Source organism: Mobula hypostoma, chromosome 11 (assembly GCF_963921235.1).
Source record: "Mobula hypostoma chromosome 11, sMobHyp1.1, whole genome shotgun sequence".
Taxonomy (NCBI): Eukaryota; Metazoa; Chordata; class Chondrichthyes; order Myliobatiformes; family Myliobatidae; genus Mobula; species Mobula hypostoma.
In genome coordinates, this window is record NC_086107.1 from 56,220,896 (window position 1) to 56,245,661 (window position 24,766).

A 24,766-nucleotide genomic window follows, 5' to 3' on the forward strand; every position below is an offset into this window, starting at 1 on the left:
TTTCAAAAGTTCTAGCACATTCTCCTTATCATCAACATGTTCAAGCAAGTCAGCCTGTCCTCACAATTGTCAAAGTCCCTCTCGCTGGTGAATACTGAAGAAAAGTATTAAGGACCTCACCTTTTGGTCATAATTCTAGTCCATCAACCTTTCCTGGATTTAACTGCTCCATCGCTGTGTGCTTGCCTTGGGATATCAAGCTAACATTTCCTTGTTTTCCTTCCTTTTCCCCAGTTGTGGAATTTCCTGTTTTCAGCACCCTGTCGCGCTGACCTGACACAGATCTTGGGGTTAAACTTCTGACATCCTCTTGTGTAGGGACATACAATTTATTGCACAGAATGAGTCATTCATTAATGATATGTGGTTTGTAAAATACCCTGTAATGATAGTTTCTTCATCACAGGTTAGTTAGAAAAACCTGAACTAAGACGTGGTTACTGTTGCCATGTGAACAAAGTCACCAGAGAGACATAGTTGGTACATACGAAAAGTAGCCTTTTATTTGATATACACACATTCACAAATAAGCTGGCAGACTTTTGGAGGAGGAGAGGGAGAGTGACTGACTGACTTTCAGAGCAAGGGATCTGCCTGACCCAACACTATACGATATTTTATATTCTAGATCGAGCAATTCAGGTCAAAGGACAATTCCATATTTACAATGCTTCCTTTGAACTAAATGTAACAGTTTCAACTGTCTGGATCTTCCCACCATCATGTTCACAACTATATTACAGACCCCCAGATACACAAGTAACAATTTTAAATCAGCATTGTCTGTTCTTCCAATTAACTTGGTTCACGGTTCTTAGGAGCCCATTGTTCAAAGCTGCATTTATTCCACAATTCATATTCGAATCTGAAGACTAGTGACTGGAGTCAGCTAAGTTAGTTGTTACATGTGCTAACCCCAAAAGTTACTCTAACAGTTATGATTTTTGTTTTAACTTGTTTTGCATTACTACTGAAAGAAACAATCCATTTGCACTAATCACATACAGCATGTGTTATCTTCAAATTGTATCATAAAGATTGAAATTTCTCATTGGTAGCCAATGAGAGTTTCAAATTTTTATTTTTGCCACCGTTTCATCCATCACCTTTCTACCCCCCCCCCCCCAGTAAAAAGAGAATGCATTCGATTCACAATAGAGGAGCTAGGGAGAGGAGTGGGAATTAAACAGTACAATTAAAATAGGTAAAGATGAGGCTGTAAATAGGAAAGAGCAAAAATCGATTGAGTCTAGATAAAGCTAGAGGTAGAAGCTAAAGTGTAGAGAAAGCAAAAACTCTGACCACATTATTGTATAACTCCTTGGAAGTGTGGGTGCTGGTTAATGGCTAGAAAATTGAGCAAAGCAAAAATCTGATAACAAAAATCGGATGTCAGTGGGGTGAGGAGTGCAGGGGGTAGGTACAATGGAGCATTGTCAAGATGAAAATGAATATTTTTCTCAGAGTTAATAAGGAATGATCAGGAAGGGTTTGTTAAAAGCAAATCAAATCTTGTTTTTCTCATTGAATTGTAAATACGAAATTCCAAGAAGTCTGTAATAAAGTACTGTACTATGAAACAGTTTTTTTGTACAATTAAACAATGTACTGTCAAAGAGAGAGTGGCATACTATAGAAATAAGATATTGACTACTTATAACTGAGGTGATAAGTCCAGATTACCTCCAGAAAGCCATGACTGCAAATATAATCAAGGGCAAAGTCAATACACTACTGTATTAGACTCTTATTTCCTAAACAATCCATGAAAACAGAATTATGTGAGAAAGTGTTGTAGAGATTTTAATTAGAGGAGCAGGTTTGAGGTGCCTTACTCTTGCTTCTATTTCTTATACATAATTGCTCAAGGAGAACCATTCAGAAAATTAGTAGATGATCTCCCTCTTTTTCTCCCTCTGTCCCTCTGAATATTCCCCTTGCCCATCCTCTGGGTCCCCTCCTCCCCTGTCTTTCTCCCCAGACCTCCTGTCCCATGATCCTCTCACATCCCCTTTGCCAATCACCTGTCCAGCTCTTGGCTCCATCCCTCCCTCTCCTGTCTTCTCCTATAATTTGGATCTCCCCCTCCCCCTCCAACTTTCAAATCTCTTACTAGCTCTTCCTTCAGTTAGTCCTGACAAAGGGTCTCGGCCCGAAACGTCGACTGTACCTCTTCCTAGAGATGCTGCCTGGCCTGCTGCGTTCACCAACAACTTTGATGTGTGTTGCTTGAATTTCCAGCATCTGCAGAATAACTGTTGTTTTAGTAGATGATCTTGTGAGTGAAGATATGTATGTAGTCTGTTCCCTCAACAATTAGCATCAGCTTGGATTTTGCTGAGTGGAGCCTGCTGGATGCAATCACTGCTAAAATATTCAATTATACTGCGCTGACTTAAGGACAAATCTGGACTGAGGAATGCGAGGCCAAGAGCTTCTTGCATGATGTCAGGGCCTAGTGATGGAATCAGATCATGTGGGCAGACTAGGCCAGAGCAAGGTGTCCCTTAAACCAGTTTAGAAAAAGGTTCCCCTTTTTCCCCACCTCCCCTTTGTACCCCATCCGTTATTTATTTATTTATATTATTTTTTAAAATTTTCTCTCTCTCTCTCTCTTTTTCTCCCTCTGTCCCTTTCAGTATACTCCTCGCCCATCCTCTGGGCTTCCCTCCCCCTTTCTTTCTCCCTTGGCCTCCCGTCCCATGGTCCTCTCCCTTCCCCAGCCTCGTATCCTTTTTGCCAATCAACTTTCCAGCTCTTAGCTCCATCCGACCCCCTCCTGTCTTCTCCATATCATTTTGGATCTCCCCCTCTCCCTCCCATTTTCAAATCTCTTACTATCTCTTCTTTCAGTTAGTTCTGACGAAGGGTCTTGGCCCGAAACATCGACTGTACCTCTTCCTATGGATGCTGCCTGGCCTGCTGTGTTTACCAGCATTTTTTGTGTGTGTTGATTGAATTTCCAGCATCTGCAGATTTCCTCGTGTTTGCATTAGAAAAAGGTCTATTAGATGGCAAATCCACATCCCAACTTTGCCATGCACCAAACTCACAATTTTTTTCAATAGTTCTGAATGACCCTGACATCTGGGATTTGGTCCTAATCTTTGTTGATGTGCTTGTGAAGTTTGGGCATTCTCTCCATGACCACTGGGCGCTTCACTTTACATGTTGGGAGGTTAGTAGATGGCTGTAAATCAGGGGTCCCCAACCTTTTTTGCACCGCGGACCAGTTTAATATTGACAATATTCTTGCGGACTGGTCGTCCGGGGTGGGTGTTCAAGTAGGGTTAAACTCACCTCAACATGTCTTTTACAGTTAGGGTTGCCAACTTTCTCACTCCAAAATAAGGGACAAATCCTGGGACACTTGTGTTTACCCCGAGTAAGACTACCATGACCACAAAGCTTTGCGCAGGCACCTGTGTGCACATGCGTGACGTGTGCACGTGTGTACGTGCCAATTTTTTTTCCACAGATCTGTTTTGGCTTAATCTTCCCGACTATACTGTACATACATTATTTCTACTTTATATAGGCTGTGTATTTATCATATCATTCCTGCTTTTACTATATGTTAGTGTTATTTTAGGTTTTATGTTATTTGGTATGATTTGGTAGGCTTTTTTGGGGTCTGGGAACACAAAAATTTTTCCCATATAAATTAATGGTAATTGCTTCTTCACTTTACGCCATTTCCGCACAAAAGGTTTCAAAGGAAAGCTCTACCTTAGCGGGGGAGATACGAAACAAGGGCTGTCCTGTATGGGACAAACCAATTTAGCCCAATATACGGGATGTCCTGGCAAACACGGGACAGTTGGCAACCCTATGTTCAAGTCCAACAGTGCATGACAGGGAATGAGGAAAGGTGCAGCTGACTCATATCATTTCCTCGCTGCCCGGTAGCACATGCTTTGCGGCCCGCTGGTTGGGGACCGCTGCTGTAAGTTATACCTCGTGTAAAGTGGCAAAAGAATTGAGTGGGATGTGAAAGAGCCACGTGGGCATCATGGTAATATAGCGGTTATCTTGACCTGGTAAAGGATTGCAAGTTAAAAAGAAACCAGTATTAGATTTCAGGTTTACTCTGAATCTGTTTTTAATATTTCGTTTATGGGCAAAGGAATTTTGCAGAAGGAAAGAACTTTATGTCTGGTATTTAATAACATTTAATATATTATTTACAATGTCCAGCTGATACAATATAGTCCAATTTGCACTACCATTCAACACATTTCTGGTTTGTTATGAATGGAAATTGGTACCTACTGTACATGAAATAGAATGCAGGGAATGAACAATATTGAACTCTCCACCCTGATGGATGCTCATCAAGTTTTCCTTTGAAAGAAAGGTGTACTATGTTCTCGCTAGAGTGTATCTGTTGAAACTAATGGTGAAAAGTATTCAGCAGAATTGAGTATGCACACTGAGCCAAAGTATTAGGTACTCTGCACACCGAAGTATTTCAAAGCAAAAGACATGACACAGTTTAAAGTTCTTGCAGAGTTTATCAAAAAGTTCTGACTAAGTCTTTGAAGGCACTTATACGGGAGGTGCCGTTGTATGGCTTCTTAATTCCTTATCTGGAGAGAGAAAAAAAAGTAAAGAAATGAGGTAAATCTCTTACTAGCTCTTCTTTCAATTAGTCCTGATGAAGGGTCTCGGCCCGAAACGTCGACTGTACCTCTTCCTAGAGATGCTGCCTGGCCTGCTGCGTTCACCAGCAACTTTGATGTGTGTTGCTTAAAGAAATGAGGTTATGGGGCTGTCTTTGAGCACATGATTGCCAGTACTTTGATGTTAAAGCAATTGCATTTGATGCTAAGATTATTGTTTTTCTCTCAAAGATCTGATAATTTAGATATTAAGCTCTTTTAATGCTTGGGTGGTTAAGATGCCATTTGTAGCTCCTTGGTGTTCAAGTGGTTCTTTAGCCTGTGATATTTACTGTAAGTTCACACTATAACTTCACTTGATTGGCATGATCTGGAGTTGATCTTTTGAATATCCATCCTGATGGTTTGATTCTTGCAGAAACATTGCTGTAATTTTTTTCAGGTAGAAAAGACATTCATTTTAAATATTTTCATAGTGATGGAAAATTACAAATTTATTTAAATGTTGCGCTTTTGTTGCATCTGGAATGTGCTTATATTTCAGCTACATTGTTAACCACAGATGTCAGGTGATTTGTACAACTGCTGTACACAGTGTTTTCCCTGGTTGTCCATTGGTTATCGATGGTGTCTTAATTTGTAGCCAGAAAGGAATCTTTTTTTTCTCTCTCTTGCTTCTGCATTTAACTCTATACCGTGACTCTGTCTTGCCTCCCTTTGTCCAGTTCCTTCTACCTACATCCATGATACCACCCATGCCCGGCACCATTTTGATAGGCAGAGGAGCGGCTATGGGATTGCTTCGAGCAGGTGGACCGGGCCATGTTCAAGGACTCATCAGAGGACCTGAATGAATATGCCACAGTTGTCACGGACTTTATCAAAACCTCATGGATAAGTATGTCCCCACAAAATCATTCAGTCTTCTCCAACCAGAAGCCTGGATAAATCAAGAGATTTGAAATCTGCTGAGGGCTAGATTAATGGAGCTCAGGACTAGTGATCCAGGAAAGTACAAGAGGTTCAGATATGTCCTCCAGAAAGCCATCTCACATGCAAAGTGGCAATTCCAGACTAAACTTTCTTTTCAAATCTTTTTATTATTATTATTATCCAAAATTAACAAGAGCACATCGAAATAGGCAGCACTTACAATGTCTCAAGAGAAAAAAAACATTATTTTAAAGATTGAAAAAATTTTGGTGATTATATAAAAAAAAGAAAAAAAATCCCTACTAAAGCAAAGAAAAGTGAGGGGGGAAAAAACCCATCAGGTGTTCAACCCCGGCGCCATTCATCATACAAAAAGCTTCTAAAGGTAAACATCAAACCGCCAGCAAGAAAAAAAAATGTACCAAAAATTTACAATTAGATCATGGAAGAAATCTATCAATTAACTCAAATGATTGTAACCAGCAAATTAACCCTATCTTTTCTCAAAATCAAACATAGGTTCAAAGGTTTGACTTCTAATTTTCTCCAAACTAAGACATAGCATCACTTGAGAGAACCATTGTGACAAAATGGGAGCCAACGTATCCTTCCACTTCAACAAAATGGCCCTTTCCAGACTAAACTTGAACCTCAAAGAGGCGCTCAATAACTGTGGTGGGGCTTGAATGCCATCACCTCCGACAGAGCAAAACCAAGCAACATAAATGACAATGGGATTTTGCTCCTAGGTTAGCTCAATGCCTTTTGTTTGACTGATAGAACATGGAGGCACCTTCACAAAACATAGCCCCCAACAACTCTGTATCTCAGTCTCTGAGGCTGATGTAAGAGCATCCTTCAGCAGAGCAAATCCACATCTGGCCCAGGTGGCTTAGCTGGTCAAGTGGCTGGAATGTTTACGGACATCTTCAGCTTCTCACTTCAAAACTTTTCACTAAACTCCAATACCTGGGCCTTAATACTTCCCTGTGCAGCTGAATCCTCTATCTCCACACTGTCAGACCCCAGTTAGGACAGTTTGGCAACAACTAACTATCAACATGGGTGCACCACAAGGCTGTGTGCTTAGCCTTCTGCTTTATAGTTCAAGTTCAATTGTCATTCGACCATGTGTGTACAGTATACCCATGAATACAGCCAAATGAAACAATGTTACTCTGGGACCAAGGTGTAAAATGCAGTACCAACAGTCACACAGCACAAAGCACCTATAAGATATCAGTAAATACGGTCACACAAAAAATATAATCCAAGACCCTGAGTCCATGAATGTTGCAGAAATTTGCCACCGAACCCAATACAGCTTGCCTTCTGTAGAGTGAACACTGGGGGGCAGCACTGAGTCCAGCTTGGATGCCACACTACACTGCCTCTGGTGGAGTGCACCATCTCTGACACCTCTCTCCTGGGCGACTTTAAACAGCTGACACCGCACCTCGAGGCCTGGTCCTCGCTATAACCGAGGCCACACAGCTGTCCTACCATCCACCAGGAAATTAGTGAATCAGACTTTCAGCATTCCACATTAACAATGTCCAACAGGGGCTTGCGATCACAAGAAAAATGACTTACGATGATCACTCGCTGTTAGACTGCACACCTCCTTTGTGTACCGACGCCTCGCTGATGCAGGCAGCAGCACAATCCACATCATCCAACTCCTTGAGTTTCTCTGCCAACGAGCAACTCGCTGATGGGGTACATCCGCAGAACTTTAAGTTCTTAATGTCCAACAGGATCTTGCCATCATAAAAAGTGCGTTTTTTTAAAAAAAACTTGACCCCGTAGAAGCTACTGCGATTGAATGCACCGCCATCTTACCATAGGATCTCATCTTACAGGATCTTACTGATTGTGTGGCTGAGTACAGCTCCAACGCTGCATTTAAGTTTGCTGATGACACCACTGTTGTTGGCCAAATCAAAGGTGGTGACATATCTGCATAAGGGAGGGAGATTGAAAATCTGGTTGGGTGTTACCACAACAACAACCTCTCACTCAATGTTGGCAAAACCAAGGAGCTGATTTTTGACTGCAGGTGGAAGCAGCTGGAGGTTCATGAGCCAGTCCGCATCAGGGGATTGGAGGTGGAAAGGGTCAGTAGCTTTTAATTCCTTGGTGTTATCGTATCAGAAGATCTGTCCTGGGACCAGTATTTAAGTGCCATTACAAAAAAGGCATGACAGATCCTCAACTTTCTTAGAAGTTTGCAATCATTCAGCATGTCACCAAAAACTTCTGTATGTGGAGAGTATCCTCACTGGTTGCATCACAGCCTGGTATGGAAACACCAGTGCCCAGGAGCGGGAAAGATTGCAGAACAGCTCATCACAGGCAAAACCCTCTCCACCATTGAGCACATTTACAGGGAGTGCTGCCACAGGAAAGCAGCATCCGTCATCAAGGACAAATGACGATAGGAGCGGTACGGTGTTCCATCTTCCGGTGCCGTCTGTAAGGAGTTGGTGTGTTCCCCACGTAACCACGTGGGTTTCCAGAGATGTACGGGTTAATAAGTTATTTGGTCACATGTGTTTAACGGGTGGTGGAGCTGAAAGGGGCCTGTTACCATGCTCTATCTCTAAATAATTAAAATACTCGCACACGCCAGGCCACCTCCTCGTTTCAGTACTACCATCACGCAGGAGGTATAGGTGCCTCAAATCTCACACCACCAGGAGCATTATTATTTTTTCATTTTTATTTTGGAGATTAAAGCACAGAACAGGCCCTTCTGGCCCAGCAACCCACCTGTCAACACTAGCCTGAAAACAGGACAATTTACAATGGCCAATTAACCTACTAACCGGTTCGTCTTTGGACTGTGTGAGTAAACCAGACCACCCAAAGGAAACCCACTCGTTCAAGCGGCGGGTACACAACTCCTTACAGACAGCGTTGAATTTGAAATCCAGTGTCCCGAGCAGTGAAAGCATTACACTAATCACCATGTTACTGTGGCACCCTCCTGAACCAGCGTAGATAACTTCACTCACCACAACTCTGGACTGATTTGAGGGACTACAAATTCACTTTCAAGGAGTATTTACAACTCCTGTTCTCATTATTCTTTTATTTATACAATTTGTCTTTTGCACATTGCTTGTTTTTCAGGCTTTGTTTATGTATAGTTTTTTCATAAATTCTATTGTATTTACTTACATATAAATACCTGCAAGAAAATTAGTCTCAAGGTAGTATTCAGTAACAAATACATACATTGATCATAAATTTACTTTGAACTTACAGTTTCCTAGCCCCAACTGCCTCATCTTCACCATCTAGTCTTTATACACCTCCATTCACCATCAGGAAAACTTTAGGATGCTCTGGTTCTTTCTCAGAGAAAGACTCAAGAAGTGCCCCTCCAGTAACCCACATTCACCAATCCTTATGCAGAGTCTTGACCCAAAACATCCACCATCCTTTGCCTCCATGGATGCTACATAACCCACTGAGTTCCTGTAGTGATTTTTTTTTTGCCTCAGATTCCAGCATCTCCTCTGGATGCTAAATAAATTTGGCTTGTCACAATCGCCCATTTCTATTGATGCACCATGGAACGCTTTCTATTTGGATACAAAACAGCTTAGTATTAAAACTGGTCTGCAAGTGACTGCAAAGAGCTGTGTACAATCATGGAGACCAGCTTCCCCTCCATGGACTCTGTGCTTCTCACTACCTCAGTAAAGCAGCCAACATAATCAAAAACCCCGACTACCCTCTCTTCTCCCCTCTTCCATTGGGCTGAAGATACAAAAGCCTGAAAGCACATACTTCCAGGCTTAAGGACAGCTTCTACCCTGCTATTATTAGATATTGTACCTCTGTACAATTTTTGTACCCTATTATAATAAGATGGACTCTTGACCTCACAACGTACTTTGTTATGATCTTGCATCTTATTGTTTACCTGCACTTCACTTTCTCTACAGCTGTTACACGTTATTCTGCATTGTTATTGTTTACCTGTTCTAGTTCAGTGTCCTGTGCAATGATTTGATCTGCATGAACAGTATACAAGACAAGCTTTTCACAGTATCTCGATATGTGTGACAATATTATTCCAATTCCAATCTTGCGTTCCCAGCAATCTTTGAAATTGTATTTCGATTCTTCTATTGACAGATTTGGTGACTTGTTTGGAGCCCGAGCTGCCCTCTCACTGGCATACCTCTCCTCTGGCCTTACCAGCATGATAATGGGACTTTCAACAAATGTGTCGCTGCTTTTCCTATCTCGATTGCCCTCCGTATTCATGCATGGAATGCAAGGTACAGTGTGGTATGTTTTTCCTCCCATTTTTCTGCTCAACTCTCTAGTGCCCAATTTTAAAATGCATTCTTTCCTTTTAACCCCTCCCAGCTGCTCAGATGGTTGTGACTGACCTCTCCTCAGAGTCGGAAAGGACTGGAAAACTGGGGAAGCTTGGTCTCTCCTATGGTGTGGGAATGATTGTTGGTTCTTCAGCTGGTGGCTTTCTGATATCTAAATTTGGGTAAGTACATACTCAGGGTCTCCAGGCCTCCCACAAAAGTCAACCTAACAGGCAAAATTCAAAGTGAAGTTTATTATCAGAGTACGTACGTGTCAACACATACAGCTCTGAGATTCTTTTTCTGCGGGTATACTTATGTACTTGGGTAATCATCATTACTCTTTTCAGCAAACTAGCCAAGAGCTCCTCTATTGGCTAACTGGATGGGTGTTCCAAGTTGTGCCGAGTTAACAGAATAAAAGGTTTTATCTCCTGCATCCTACTGGAACCTGCAAAAATGCAAATCAGGTACATTTAGTTGTACAGTGCACGCAAACTGTGCTTGGCCACTCATTATGTACCTGAGGAGAATGACCTTGTAGTGACGATCTCCTGGGGGAAAAAATACCTGCCTCGACTAGAACTGCTAATCAGCATGACACAGCAGCTTAAGAAGGGAATGGAAAAAATTTGGAGGTCAACCTTGACTTTTTAAAAATAAAGCTGAAGATTGCATCTCTATTTTAATGAAGCAGTGGTTAAATTTTAGCACGTACTGTTGTATCTGTACTAACTTGATGGGAAATTTCCAACCAATTGCAAATCATTCACTATAACTGATTGTTGACTTTTTGATGGGATGCATTTCATGAATAATTGTGCCAACATGCACTTTAGCCTGAATCATGTTTGTTAGCTGATTTTCTGAATGAGGACAAGTTAGCAGTGGAAGAGTCACAACACCTGGCTCCCTCCTTAACTGGTGTGCACACATTGGAGTAGACCAGATAACAGCCATGTTGATCCAACTCTTTTCTGTATCCACTAAATTCACCTTCTAATGAGCCATAACTGGAGATTACACATGACATGCTTGCTCTATACATAAGCATTTTAGTTTTCAGTTATAAAAACTTTGCCCAAGTTAATAAATTCGCTCATTTTGGTTAAACTGTCTTTTTAACGAATCCAATCTTTCATAATACTTTTGTACCTTAAACAATTTAATTTTTTGTTACAAAGCACTTCTAACACATTTAAATGTACAAATTGGTTAAATAGAACATAGAATAGTACAGCACTGTACAGGCCCTTTGGCCCACAATGTTGTGCCGACCCTCAAACCCTGCCTCCCATATAACCCCCACCTTAAACTCCTCCATATACCTGTCTAGTAGTCCCTTAAACTTCACGAGTGTATCTGCCTCCACCACTGACTCAGGCAGTGCATTCCATGCACCAACCACTCTCTGAGTAAAAAACCTTCCTCTAATATCCCCCTTGAACTTCCCACCCCTTACCTTAAAGCCATGTCCTTTTGTATGAGCAGTGGTGCCCTGGGGAAGAGGCGCTGGCTATCCACTCTATCTATTCCTCTTAATATCTTGTACACCTCTATCATGTCTCGTCTCATCCTCCTTCTCTCCAAAGAGTAAAGCCCTAGCTCCCTTAATCTCTGATCATAATGCATACTCTCTAAACCAGGTAGCATCCTGGTAAAGCTCCTCTGTACCCTTTCCAACGCTTCCACATCCTTCCTATAGTGAGGTGACCAGAACTGGACACAGTACTCCAAGTGTGGCCTAACCAGAGTTTTATAGAACTGCATCATTACCTCGCGACCTTTAAACTCTATCCCTGGACTTATGAAAGCTAACACCCCATAAGCTGTCTTAACTACCCTATCTACCTGAGAGGCAACTTTCAGGGATCTGTGGGCATGTACCCCCAGATCCCTCTGCTCCTCCACACTACCAAGTATCCTGCCATTTACTTTCTACTCTGCCTTGGAGTTTGTCCTTCCAAAGTGTACCACCTCACACTTCTCCGGGTTGAACTCCATCTGCCACTTCTCAGCCCACTTCTGCATCCTATCAATGTCCCTCTGCAATCTTTGACAATCCTCTACACTATCTACAACACCACCAACTTTTGTGTCATCTGCAAACTTACCAACCCACCCTTCTACTCCCACATCCAGGTCGTTAATAAAAATCACAAAGAGTAGAGGTCCCAGAACAGATCCTTGTGGGACACCACTAGTCACAATCCTCCAATCTGAATGTACTCCCTCCACCACCACCCTCTGCCTTCCGCAGGCAAGCCAATTCTGAATCCACCTGGCCAAACTTCCCTGGATCCCATGCCTTCTGACTTTCTGAATAAGCCTACCGTGTGGAACCTTGTCAAATGCCTTACTAAAATCCATATAGATCACATCCACTGCACTACCCTCATCTATATGCCTGGTCACTTCCTCAAAGAACTCTATCAGGCTTGTTAGACACGATCTGCCCTTCACAAAGCCATGCTGACTGTCCCTGACCAGACCATGATTCTCTAAATGCCCAGAGATCCTATCTCTAAGAATCTTTTCCAACAGCTTTCCCACCACAGACGTAAGGCTCACTGGTCTATAATTACCTGGACTATCCCTACTACCTTTTTTGAACAAGGGGACAACATTCACCTCCCTCCAATCCTCCGGTACCATTCCCGTGGACAACGAGGACATAAAGATCCTAGCCAGAGGCTCAGCAATCTCTTCCCTCACCTCGTGGAGCAGCCTAGGGAATATTCCGTCAGGCTCCGGGGTCTTATCTGTCCTAATGTATTTTAACAACTCCAACACCTCCTCTCCCTTAATATCAACATGCTCCAGAACATCAACCTCACTCATGTTGTCCTCACCGTCATCAAGTTCTCTCTCATTGGTGAATACCGAAGAGAAGTATTCATTGAGGACCTCGCTCACTTCCACAGCCTCCATGCACATCTTCCCACCGTTATCTCTAATTGGTCCTACCTTCACTCCTGTCATCCTTTTGTTCTTCACATAATTGAAGAATGCCTTGGGTTTTTCCTTTACCCTACTCGCCAAGGCCTTCTCATGCCCTCTTCTTGCTCTTCTCAGCCCCTTCTTAAGCTCCTTTCTTGCTTCCCTATATTCCTCAATAGACCCATCTGATCCTTGCTTTCTAAACCTCATGTATGCTGCCTTCTTCCACCTGACTAGATTCTCCACCTCACTTGTCACCCATGGTTCCTTCACCCTACCATTCTTTATCTTCCTCACCGGGACTAATTTATCCCTTACATCCCACAAGAGATCTCTAAACATCAACCACATCTCCATAGTACATTTCCCTGCAAAAACATCATCCCAATTCACACCCGCAAGTTCTAGCCTTATAGCCTCATAATTTGCCCTTCCCCAATTAAAAATTTTCCTATCCCCTCTGATTCTATCCTTTTCCATGATAATGCTAAAGGCCAGGGAGCGGTGGTCACTGTCCCCCAGATACTCACCCACCAAGAGATCTGTGACCTGACCCGATTCATTACCAAGTACTAGATCTAGTATGGCATTCCTCCTAGTCGGCCTGTCCACATACTGTGACAGGAATTCATCCTGGACACACTTAATAAACTCTGCCCCATCTAAACCCTTGGAATTAATCAGGTGCCAATCAATATTAGGGAAGTTAAAGTCACCCATGATAACAACCATGTTATTTTTGCACCTTTCCAAAATCTGCCTCCCGATCTGCTCCTCTGTATCTCTGCTGCTACCAGGGGGCCTATAGAATACCCCCAACAGAATAACTGCTCCCTTCCTGTTCCTGACTTCCAACCATACTAACTCAAAAGAGGATCCTGCTACATTACCCACCCTTTCTGTAGCTGTAATAGTATCCCTGACCAGTAATGTCACCCCTCCTCCCTTTATGCCCCCTCTCTATCCCTTTTAAAGCACTGAAATCCAGGAACATTGAGAATCCATTCCTGCCCTGGCGCCAGCCAAGTCTCTGTAATGGCCACTACATCATAATTCCATGTATGTATCCAAGCTCTCAGTTCATCACCTTTGTTCCTGATGCTTCTTGCATTGAGGTACACAGATTTCAGCCCTTCTACCTTACTGTCTTTACACCATTTATTCTGCTTCTCTTTCCTCAAAGCCTCTGTATATGTTAGATCTGGCTTTACTCCATGCACTTCTTTCACTGCTCTATCGCTCCGGGCCCCATCCCCCTTGCAAACTAGTTTAAAACCTCCCAAACCATGCTAGCAAACCTACCTGCAAGGATATTGCTCCCCCTCGGGTTCAGATGCAACCCATCCAATCTGTACAGGTCCCACCTTCTCCAGAAAAGATCCCAATGATCCAAAAATCTAAAACCCTGCTCCCTGCACCAACTCCTCAGCCATGCATTCAACTGCCATCTCCTCCAATTCTTACCATCACTGTCACGTAGCACTGACAGCAATCTTGAGAACACCACCCTTGAGGTCCTGTTCTTCACCCTTCTGCCTAGTTCTCAAAACTCACACTTCAGGACCTCATCCATTTTCCTGCCTATGTCATTGGTACCAACATGTATCACAACTTCTGGTTGCTTTCCCTCTCGTACCAGGATATCGTGCACCCGATCAGAGACATCCCGGACCCTGGCACCCGGAGGCAACAAACCATACGGGTGTCCTCACGTCCACAAAATCTCCTGTCTGCTCCCCTGACTATAGAGTCTCCAATGACAACAGCTCTCCTCTTCTCCGTCCCACCCTTCTGCACCACCGGGTCAGACTCGGTGCTGGAGGCCCTGCCACCATGGGTCACACCTAGTCGGTTGTCCCCGCCAACAGTATCCAGGATGGTAAACTTATTAAGCTAATAAACATTCAGATTTAAACTACAGTGGATTCCGATTAACTGGGACACATCAGGACAAGTACATTTTGGCCTAATTAAGCAGCTGCCCCAATTACCCGAAGTTTCATGGAAATACTTTAAAAGATACTTCAAAAACCACAGTTTACCTGAGTAACAAATTATGTACTTATATGAAATATAGAACAAATTAGAACACTACCAAAACAACTACAGTACTATAAAACTGTATTAGTTCCTAATAGTTGTTGACAGATGAATTAATTTATGTAAGCTGAGATGTTCTTTTGATTGGCTGTAATTGAACAAAATTAGCGCAGACACTTTTTGCCATTAGTGGACTGCTTTTATACAATTATTTTGTCAATTGCATCCTCCAAATCTTCATTTTCATTGTTACATTTAAGATGATTGTTGATACCTTCATACTCTTTGTTGTTCCTAACTTGTTGAAGTAGTGAAATCATTTCTGGCATATCCAAGCCTGAATGCTTGAAACTGCAGTGGCCAAAACGGTTCTGAATCATCTTGCTGCTTATTACTCACCTATTAGTGACAAAAAAAAAATTGCATTTTGAACACAAGCATTATATTTTTAAAGATTAAAAAAGATTTAAAAACAAACTGCTGATGACAAAACAGCAGAGAAATTCATTGAATAAGTTTGTGATAAGTTTGTCACTGATGAAAATCTAATACCAGAACAAGTCTACAATGCTGATGGGTTTTATACCTCACATAAAAGTTATAAAAAGTAAAATACAAATACAGTGTACTATAACCTTTTAATCAAAACATGGTATTATAGGCCGAGACTGAAAGCCTGTCATTGTTTGTTGTTGTTCAACAGCTGATTCAGGTATTCTCCCAATTCTACTGTGCTGCTTTTGTTACCCCGCATGCATTATATTTTCATTATATTAATGGTACATAATAATTATTACTATTAAGTTCATATGTGTGATGAACATGTATAAGCCAAAGATTCCTTACTGGTACTACATAAATTCAGAGTCAGAAATGATGGCGATACCAAGCTATCTCATTATATATTCGGAAATCCAAAACGAATCTGAAACACTTCTGGCCCCAAGCATTTTGGATAAAGTGCACTCAACCTGTATATTATATTTCTTATGTGAAAATATTGTACCTTTGTTATTCAGGATGGTCCAGTTTAAGACAAAGAGTACATCAATGTTGAAAAACCGTGTTGAATAGAGATAGTTATCTCTCCTGTGCTCCCAATTACTATTGCACTGGTAGTCGACCTCTTTGATCAGTTATCTTCCTCGGTCACTATGTTTGAATTTTACTGTGTGCTGTACTCATTTTTTTGATGAATAATTTTATTTCAAGGTTCTTACAATGTCAGTGATGATGTTCTGAGTTTGGTACTTTCAAGGATACGGCCCTGGCTAGTACCTTATTTTTATCTTGCAATGTATGTGAGAAACAGCAGAGGGCAGCAAAGGGCTAACAGTAGATGGGGGGGACAAATGAGCCAGAGCTATGGATCACCCTTTGTGCCTGGCTGAACTCCAAGGCAGGGGAAGAGAGTGAGCCTACGTCTTCTCAGATTAGCTAGATCAGCCTTGAAGTTTAACACCTGTTCATGGCTGCTTCTTTGTTCTGTACTACACCAGAATTACTACTTAGTTCAAAAGAAGTCTGTTGAGTTGATTTTGGAAAAAGCATTTGAAATTTACGGAATGTTTTTCTTAATCTCAAGAAGTCCAACAGCACTTTAACTATGTGCTTTTAACATACATCGGTTTTAATGATGCTTAGGGATAGATTTTGACAAAGACTAGTGCCAAGATCAGGGACATCTCCTGAAGATCACAGTTCCCTGAAAGTTGCCTCACAGGTAGATAGGGTAGTTAAGAAAGCTTATGGGGTGTTAGCTTTCATAAATTGAGGGATAGAGTTTATTAAGAGTCGCGAGGTAATGATGCAGCTCTATAAAACTCTTGTTAGGCCACACTTGGAGTACTGTGTCCAGCTCTGGTCACCTCACTATAGGAAGGATGTGGAAGCATTGGAAAGGGTACAGAAGACATTTACCAGGATGCTGCCCGGTTTAGAGAGTACGGATTATGATCAGAGATTAAGGGAGCTAGGGCTTTACTCTTTGGAGAGAAGGAGGATGAGAGGAGACATGATAGAGGTATACAAGATATTAAGAGGAATAGATAGAGTGGATAGCCAGCGCCTCTTCCCCAGGGCACCACTGCTCAATACAAGAGGACATGGCTTTAAGCTAAAGGGTGGGAAGTTCAAGGGGGATATTAGAGGAAGGTTTTTTACTCAGACAGTGATTGGTGCGTGGAATGCACTGCCTGAGTCAGTGGTGGAGGCAGATACACTAGTGAAATTTAAGAGACTACTAGACAGGTATATGGAGGAATTTAAGGTGGGGGGTTATATGGGAGGCAGGGTTTGAGGGTCGGCACAACAATGTGGGCCGAAGGGCCTGTACAGTGCTGTACTATTCTCTGTTCTAAGGGCGAATATAAGGAGCGAAATAGAAAGTTGAAAAGCAAGACCTCAAGGGTTGTAATCTCTGGATTGCTTCCTGTGCATGCACCGTTGAGGTTAAGAAGAGGATTATTTGGCAGGTGAATGCGTGGCTAAAGAATTGGTGCTGGAGTTGGGGCTTCAGATTTGTGGATCATTGGGATATCTTCTGGGGAAGGTATAACATGTCAAAAAAGCAAGCGTTACACCTGAATTTGAGGGATGGGGCAGAATTTGTTAGGTGTGTCTAGAAAGGATTCTCGACTCAATATGTAGACAAACCAATTAGATTTGATGATTGGCAATGAACTAGGCCAGGTTCAGATCTGTCAGTGGGAGAACATTTCAGAGACAGTGGCCACAGCTCCCTGACCTTTACTATAGCCTTGCAGATATATAGGAGCAAATGGTATGGGGGAAATATTGAATTGCAGAAGGACGAATTATAATGCTATTTGGCAGGAACTGGGCAAGCGATATACTCAGGGAAATGCACAACAAAAATGTGGATGCTGTCTGGGGAGAACTTGCTTGGGGTTCTGGATAGGGTTGTCCCATGGAAGCAGGGAAAGAATCATGGGGTGAAGGAACCGTGGTTGAATGAGATACGGAACATCTAGTCAAGAGTAAAAAAAGAAGCTTATTTAAGATTTAGGAAATAAGGATCATACTAAAGAGTTACAGAGTAGCCAGGAAGGAGCTGAAGATTGGACAGGAGGGCTATAAGGGAGCATGAGAAGGTCTTGGCGAGTAGGATTAAAAAAAAAACCCAAGGGGTTCTACATGTATGTGACGAACAGGAGGATGGCCAGAGTGAGGGTAGGATCCATTAGGGGTAGTTGTAGCAATGTGCCTGGAGATGAAGGATGAAGGGGAGATCCTGAATGAATGCCTTGTTTTATTATTCACCAGTGAGATGGACTTTGATGATTGTGAGGACAGCATAAAAACAGGCTGATATGCTTGAATATGTTGATATTCAGAAAGAGAATGTGTTGGAACTTTTGGAAAACATTAGTATAGATACCTGGGTCCAGACAGGATATACCCCAGGTTACAACAGGAAGTCAGAGAAGAGATTGCTGCACCCTTGGCAATGATCTTTGTATCCTCACTGGCTTCAGGAGGAGATGATGGTTAGTGGCCAATGTTATTCCTTTGTTCAAGAAAGGGAGTAGGGATAACCCGGGGAATTATAGACCAGTGAGTCTTCATTGGTGGGCAAATTATTGGTGAGGGTTCTTAGAGCCAGGATTTATGAGTATTTAGGGAAGCATAGTCTGATTAGGGATAGTAAGGGTGACATTGTGAGGGCAGGTCATGCCTCACAAGCCTGATTGATTACTTTTGAGGATGTGACAAAGCACGTTGATGAAGATAGAGCTGTGGATATGGTATGTATGACTTTTAGTTAGGCATTTATAAGGTTCCCCATCATAGGCTCATTCAGAAAATGAGGAAGTATGGGTTCCAGGGAAGCGTGGCTGTGCGGATATCGAATCGGCTTGCCCATAGGAGGCAGAGGATGGTTGCAGACGGAGCGTACTCTGCTGGAGGTTGGTGACAAATGGTGTTCCAATGGGATCTGTTCTGAGACCCCCCACTCTTTGTGATGTTATAAATGACTTGGATGAGGAAGTGGAAGGGTGGATTAGTACGTTTGCAGATAACAGAGGTTGTGGATAGTCTGCAGGGTTGTAGGTTGCAACGTGACATTGACATGATGCAGAACTGGGTTGAGAAGTGGCAGATGGAGTTCAACCCTGAATAGTGTGAAGTGATTCATCTTGGAAGTTTAAAAGTCAAGGTAGAATACAGGGTTAATAGCACGATACCTGGTAGTGTGGAGAATGGAAAGATCTTGGGGTCCACATGCATAGATCCCTCAAAGTTGCTGCACCATTTAAGAATTGTGTTGGCTTTCATTTGTTGTGGAATTGAGTTCAAGAGTAGTGAGGTCATGTTAAAGCCCAATAAGTACCCTGGTTAGACCACACCGAACTGTCCCCACAACCTGTGGGCTCACATTCAAGGACTTTTCCTCTCATTTTGTCAATATTTATTGCTTATTTATTTATTACTTTCTTTTGTAATTGCTCAGTATATGGGCTTTTGCACATTGGTTATTTGTTCGTGCTGGGTGTGGTCCTTCATTGATACTATCATGTTTCTTGGATATACTGGCTGTGCCCACAAGAAAAAGAATTTCAGGGTTGTATATAGTGACATGTATGTATTTTGATAATAAATTTACTTTATGCTTTGAACTTAGAATATGGTGTTCAGTTCTGGTTGCTTTATGATAGGAAAGATGTGGAAGCTTTAGGGTGCAGAGGAGATTTACGTTGCCTGCACAGGGCAAGTCTTATGAAGATAGGTTGAACATGCTAGGGTTTTTCTCCTTGGAGCGAAGGAGGAAGAGGGGTGATTTGCTAGAGATGTACAAGATGATAAGATGCACCGAAGAAGTGGAAAATCAGAGATATTTTCCAAGGGCAGAAATGGCTCATACAAGGTGGCATAATTTTAAGGTGATTTGAGGAAAGTATAGAGAGGACGTCAGAGGCAAGTTCTTTATACAGAGAGTGGTAGGTGCATACAATGCCCTCCCAGGGCTGATGCTAGAGGGAGATACACTAGATGTATTTACGAATCTCTTAGATAAGCACTTGGATGATAGAAAAATTGAAGTTTATATAGGAGGTCAAGGGTAGATTAATTTTAGAATAGATTAAAAGGTCAGCACAACGTAATGGGCCAAAGGGTCTGTATTGTGCTGCAATGTTCTATTTTCTCAAAAGGAGCAGAATTAGGCCATTCGGCCCATTGAGTCTGTTCTGCCATTCCATCATCGCTGATTTATTATCCCTTTCAACCCCATTCTCCTGCCTTTGCCTCATTACCTTTGATACCTTGACTAATCAAGAACCTATCAACCTCTGGTTTAAACATACCCATTGACTTGGTCTCCACAGCAGTCTATGGCAGCAAATTCCACAGATTCACCACTCTCTGGCTAAAGAAATTCTTCCACATTTCTGTTCCAATGGGACGTCCTTCTACTTTGAGGCTATGTCCCCTGCTCCTAGACTCCCTCACTATAGGAAACCTCTCCGTCCATTCCATCTAGATCTTCCAGTATTCAATAGGATTCAATGAGACCTCTCTCCCCATTCTTCTAAACTCCAGCAAACACAGGCCCAGAGCCATCAACCTCTCCTCGTATGTTATCCCTGCCATTCCCGGGATCATTCTCATGAACCGACCCTGGGCCATCTCCAATATCAGCAAATCTTTTAGGGACCCAAACCTGCTCACAATACTCTTAAGTGCAATCTGACCAATCAGTGCCGTGTAAAGCCTCAGCATTACACCCTTACTTTTATATTCTAGTCCTCTCAAAATGAATGCCAACAATGTATTTGCCTTCCTTACCACCGACTCGACCTACAAATTAACTTTCAGGGAATTCTGCACGAGGACGCCCAAGTCCCTATGCACCTCTGATTTCTGAATTTGCCCTGTTTGGAAAGTAGTCTATCCTTTATTCCTTCTATCAAAGTGCATGACCATACACTTCCCTACACTGTATTCCGTCTGACTTTTTTTGCTCGTTCTCCTAATCTGTCTATCTCCTTCTGCAGACACCCTGCTTCCTCAGTATGACCTACCTCTCCACCTATCCTTGTATCATCCACAAACTTAGTTATAAATCCATCAATTTCATCATCCAAATCATTGACATACAGTATAGTCATCGTAGTCATAGTCATACTTTATTGATCCCGGGGGAAATTGGTTTTCGTTACAGTTGCACCATAAATAATAAATAGTAATAGAACCATAAATAGTTAAATAGTAATATGTAAATTATGCCAGTAAATTATGAAATAAGTCCAGGACCAGCCTATTGGCTCAGGGTGTCTTACCCTCCAAGGGAGGAGTTGTAAAGTTTGATGGCCACAGGCAGGAATGACTTCCTACGACGCTCTGTGCTGCGTCTCGGTGGAATGAGTCTCTGGCTGAATGTACTCCTGTGCCCACCCAGTACATTATGTAGTGGATGGGAGACATTGACCAAAATGGCATGCAACTTAGACAGCATCCTCTTTTCAGACACCACCATAAGAGAGTCCATTTCCATCCCTACAACATCACTGGCCTTACGAATGAGTTTGTTGATTCTGTTGGTGTCTGCTACCCTCAGCCTGCTGCCCCAGCACACAACAGCAAACATGATAGCACTGGCCGCCACAGACTCATAGAACATCCTCAGCAGCGTCCGGCAGATGTTAAAGGACCTCAGTTTCCTCAGGAAATAGAGATGGCTCTGACCCTTCTTGTAGACAGCCTCAGTGTTCTTTGACCAGTCCAGTTTATTGTCTATTCGTATCCCCAGGTATTTGTAATCCTCCACCATGTCCACACTGACCCCCTGGATGGAAACAGGGGTCACCGGTACCTTAGCTCTCCTCAGGTCTACCACCAGCTCCTTAGTCTTTTTCACATTAAGCTGCAGATAATTCTGCTCACACCATGTGACAAAGTTTCCTACCGTAGACCTGTACTCAACCTCATCTCCCTTGCTGATGCATCCAACTATGGCAGAGTCATCAGAAAACTTCTGAAGATGACAAGACTCTGTGCAGTAGTTGAAGTCTGAGGTGTAAATGGTGAAGAGAAAGGGAGACAAGACAGTCCCCGGTGGAGCCCCAGTGCTGCTGATCACTCTGTCGGACACACAGTGTTGCAAGCACACGTACTGTGGTCTGCCAGTCAGGTAATCAAGAATCCATGATACCAGGGAAACATCCACCTGCATCGCTGTCAGCTTCTCCCCCAGCAGAGCAGGGCGGATGGTGTTGAACGCACTGGAGAAGTCAAAAAACATGACCCTCACAGTGCTCGCTGGCTTGTCCAGGTGGGCGTAGACACGGTTTAGCAGGTAGACGATGGCATCCTCTACTCCTAGTCGGGGCTGGTAGGCGAACTGGAGGGGATCTAAGTGTGGCCTGACCATAGGCCGGAGCAATTCCAGAACAAGTTTCTCCAGGGTCTTCATGATGTGGGAGGTCAGTGCCACCGGTCTGTAGTCATTGAGGCCGCTGGGGCGCGGCGTCTTCGGCACAGGTACAAGGCAGGACGTCTTCCACAGCACAGGAACCCTCCGGAGCCTCAGGCTCATGTTGAATACATGGCGAAGTACTCCACATAGCTGAGGGGCACAGGCTTTGAGCACCCTGGTACTGACACCATCTGGTCCTGCAGCCTTGCTTGGGTTGAGACGTTTCAGCTGTCTTCTCACCTGTTCAGCAGTGAAGCCCACCATGGTGGTTTCATGTGGGGGAGGGGTATAGTCATGAGAGCAGGGTGAGGGACTGTGAGGAGGGGTAGGAGGGGAGAGTGGAATATGTGTTGTTTGGGGGCCGACAACAGATGACTCATGTGGAGGATGGGCAGGGGTCACAATGTCAAATCTGTTAAAGAACAGGTTAAGTTCGTTGGCCCTGTCCACAATGCCTTCATCTCCTCTGCTAGTTTGCCGAAACCCAGTGATGGTCCTCATCCCTCTCCAGACCTCTCTCATGTTGTTCTGCTGGAGTTTCCACTCAAGCTTCCTCCTGTACCTGTCTTAACCTCCCTGATCCTGGCTTTCAGGTCCCTCTGTGTTGCCCTCAGCTCCTCTCTGTTTCCATCTCTAAACGCCCTCTTTTTAGTGTTCAGGATGTCCTTAATGTCCTTTGTCACCCATGGCTTGTTATTTGAATAACAAAGGGCAGTTCTTGTCAGAACATTGCAGTCCGCACTGAAGCTGATGTAACCAGTGATGCACTCTGTGAGCCCATCAATATCCTCTCCATGTGGCTCACAGAGTGCCTGCCAGTCTGTCACCTCAAAACAACCCTGGAGCGCCTCATAAGCCTCCTCCGACCATTTCCTCACTGTCCTCGAGGTTGCAGGTTTACTCTTCGCCAGAGGCACGTAGCAGGGTTTTAGATGCACCAGGTTGTGATCTGACCTTCCCAGTGGGGGGAGGGGAGAGGAGCTGTATGCATCCTTAACGTTAGCGTACATCAAATCTAAAGTCCTCTCCCCTCTGGTTGTACAGCTCACATACTGCGTGAAGTTGGGCAGTGTTCTAGCCATGGTAACCTGGTTGAAGTCACCCGAGATGGTAATGAGGGCACTCGGGTGCTGGGTTTGTAATCTGGCTATGACGGTGTAAATGATGTTACACACAGACGTCGGGTTGGCAGAGGGAGGGATGTACACAACAACCACAATTGCATGTGAGATTTCCCTTGGCAAATAATATGGCTGGAGTCCAACAGCAAAAAGTTCAATATCCGGGCTACAGACACGTTCCTTGATCGTAATATGCCCAGGATTGCACCATCTGTTATTTACCAGAATCGCCAGCCCCCCTCCTTTGCGAAAAGAAGTGATTCCAACACCGAGCCCTGTGGATCATCATTATACACTGGCAGCCAACTAGAAAAGGCCCCCTTTATTCCCACTCTTTGCATCCGATTGTCTATCCATGCTCCTTAGCAATAGTAACTACACTCATTTCTGGTCCATGACACACTCAAATTTCTGGTGTCTTCCACAGTGAAGACTGATGCAAAATACCTATTAAGTTTGTCTGCCATTCCTTTGTCCCCATTATTATCACTCCAGTGAAATTTTCCAGCAGTCCAATATCCACTCTCACCATTCATTTATTCTTTATATATCTGGAAAAAAAACTTTTGGTATCATCTTTTATATTATTTGCTAGCTTCCTTCATATTTCACCTTTCATCTTCTTGTTTCTTTTTTTGTAGTTTCCTTCTGTTGATTTTTTTAAAGCTTCCCAATCCTCTACTTCCTGCTAATTTTTGCTATATTATATGCTCTCTCTTTTCCTTTTCATCTGTCTTTGACATTCCTAGTGTCCTCTTCTAATCAATTTAGCCAGCTCCTCTCTCATGCATCTGTAGTTCCCTTTACTCCACTGTAATAATGATACATCTGATTTTTAGCTTCTCCCTCTCAAACTGCAGGGTAAATCCTATCATATTATCATCCCTGCTTCCTAAGGGTTCCGTATCTTATCAAACCTGGTTCATTACATAATATCCAATCCAGAATTGCTTTTTCCCTAGTGGGTTCAACCACAAACTGCTCCAAAAAGCTATCTTATGCTAAAATTCCTTCTCTTGGGATCCATCATCAACCTGATTTCCCCACTGTATCAATTTGCCGATGACACAACTATTGTTGGCAGAATTCCAGGTGGTGATGAGACACACAGGAGCGAGATAGGTCAGCTGGTCGAGTGGTGCTGCAGCAACAATCTTGCACTTAACATCCGAAAGACAAAAGTCGAGGGAACACACGCTAGTCCTCATCGAGGGATCAGAAGTGGCAAGGGTGAGCAGTTTCAAGTTCCTGGGTATCAACATCTTTGAGGATCTATCCTGGGCCCAATATATTGATGCAATTACAAAGAAGGCATGATAGCGGCTAATTTTCAAC

At 43.0% G+C, this 24,766-nt stretch overlaps 1 protein-coding gene across 1 annotated transcript in view; it reads left to right on the plus strand.

Annotated features, from left to right (window-relative positions):
• The window catches only part of slc22a18 (solute carrier family 22 member 18), a 161,538-nt gene that overhangs the window by 55,126 nt on the left and 81,646 nt on the right, over positions 1-24,766 (plus strand). The window contains exons 3-4 of the mRNA XM_063062120.1: positions 9,705-9,850; positions 9,942-10,074. Of these exons, the coding sequence (XP_062918190.1) occupies positions 9,705-9,850; positions 9,942-10,074 (279 nt within the window). The remainder of the gene's footprint in view (positions 1-9,704; positions 9,851-9,941; positions 10,075-24,766) is intronic.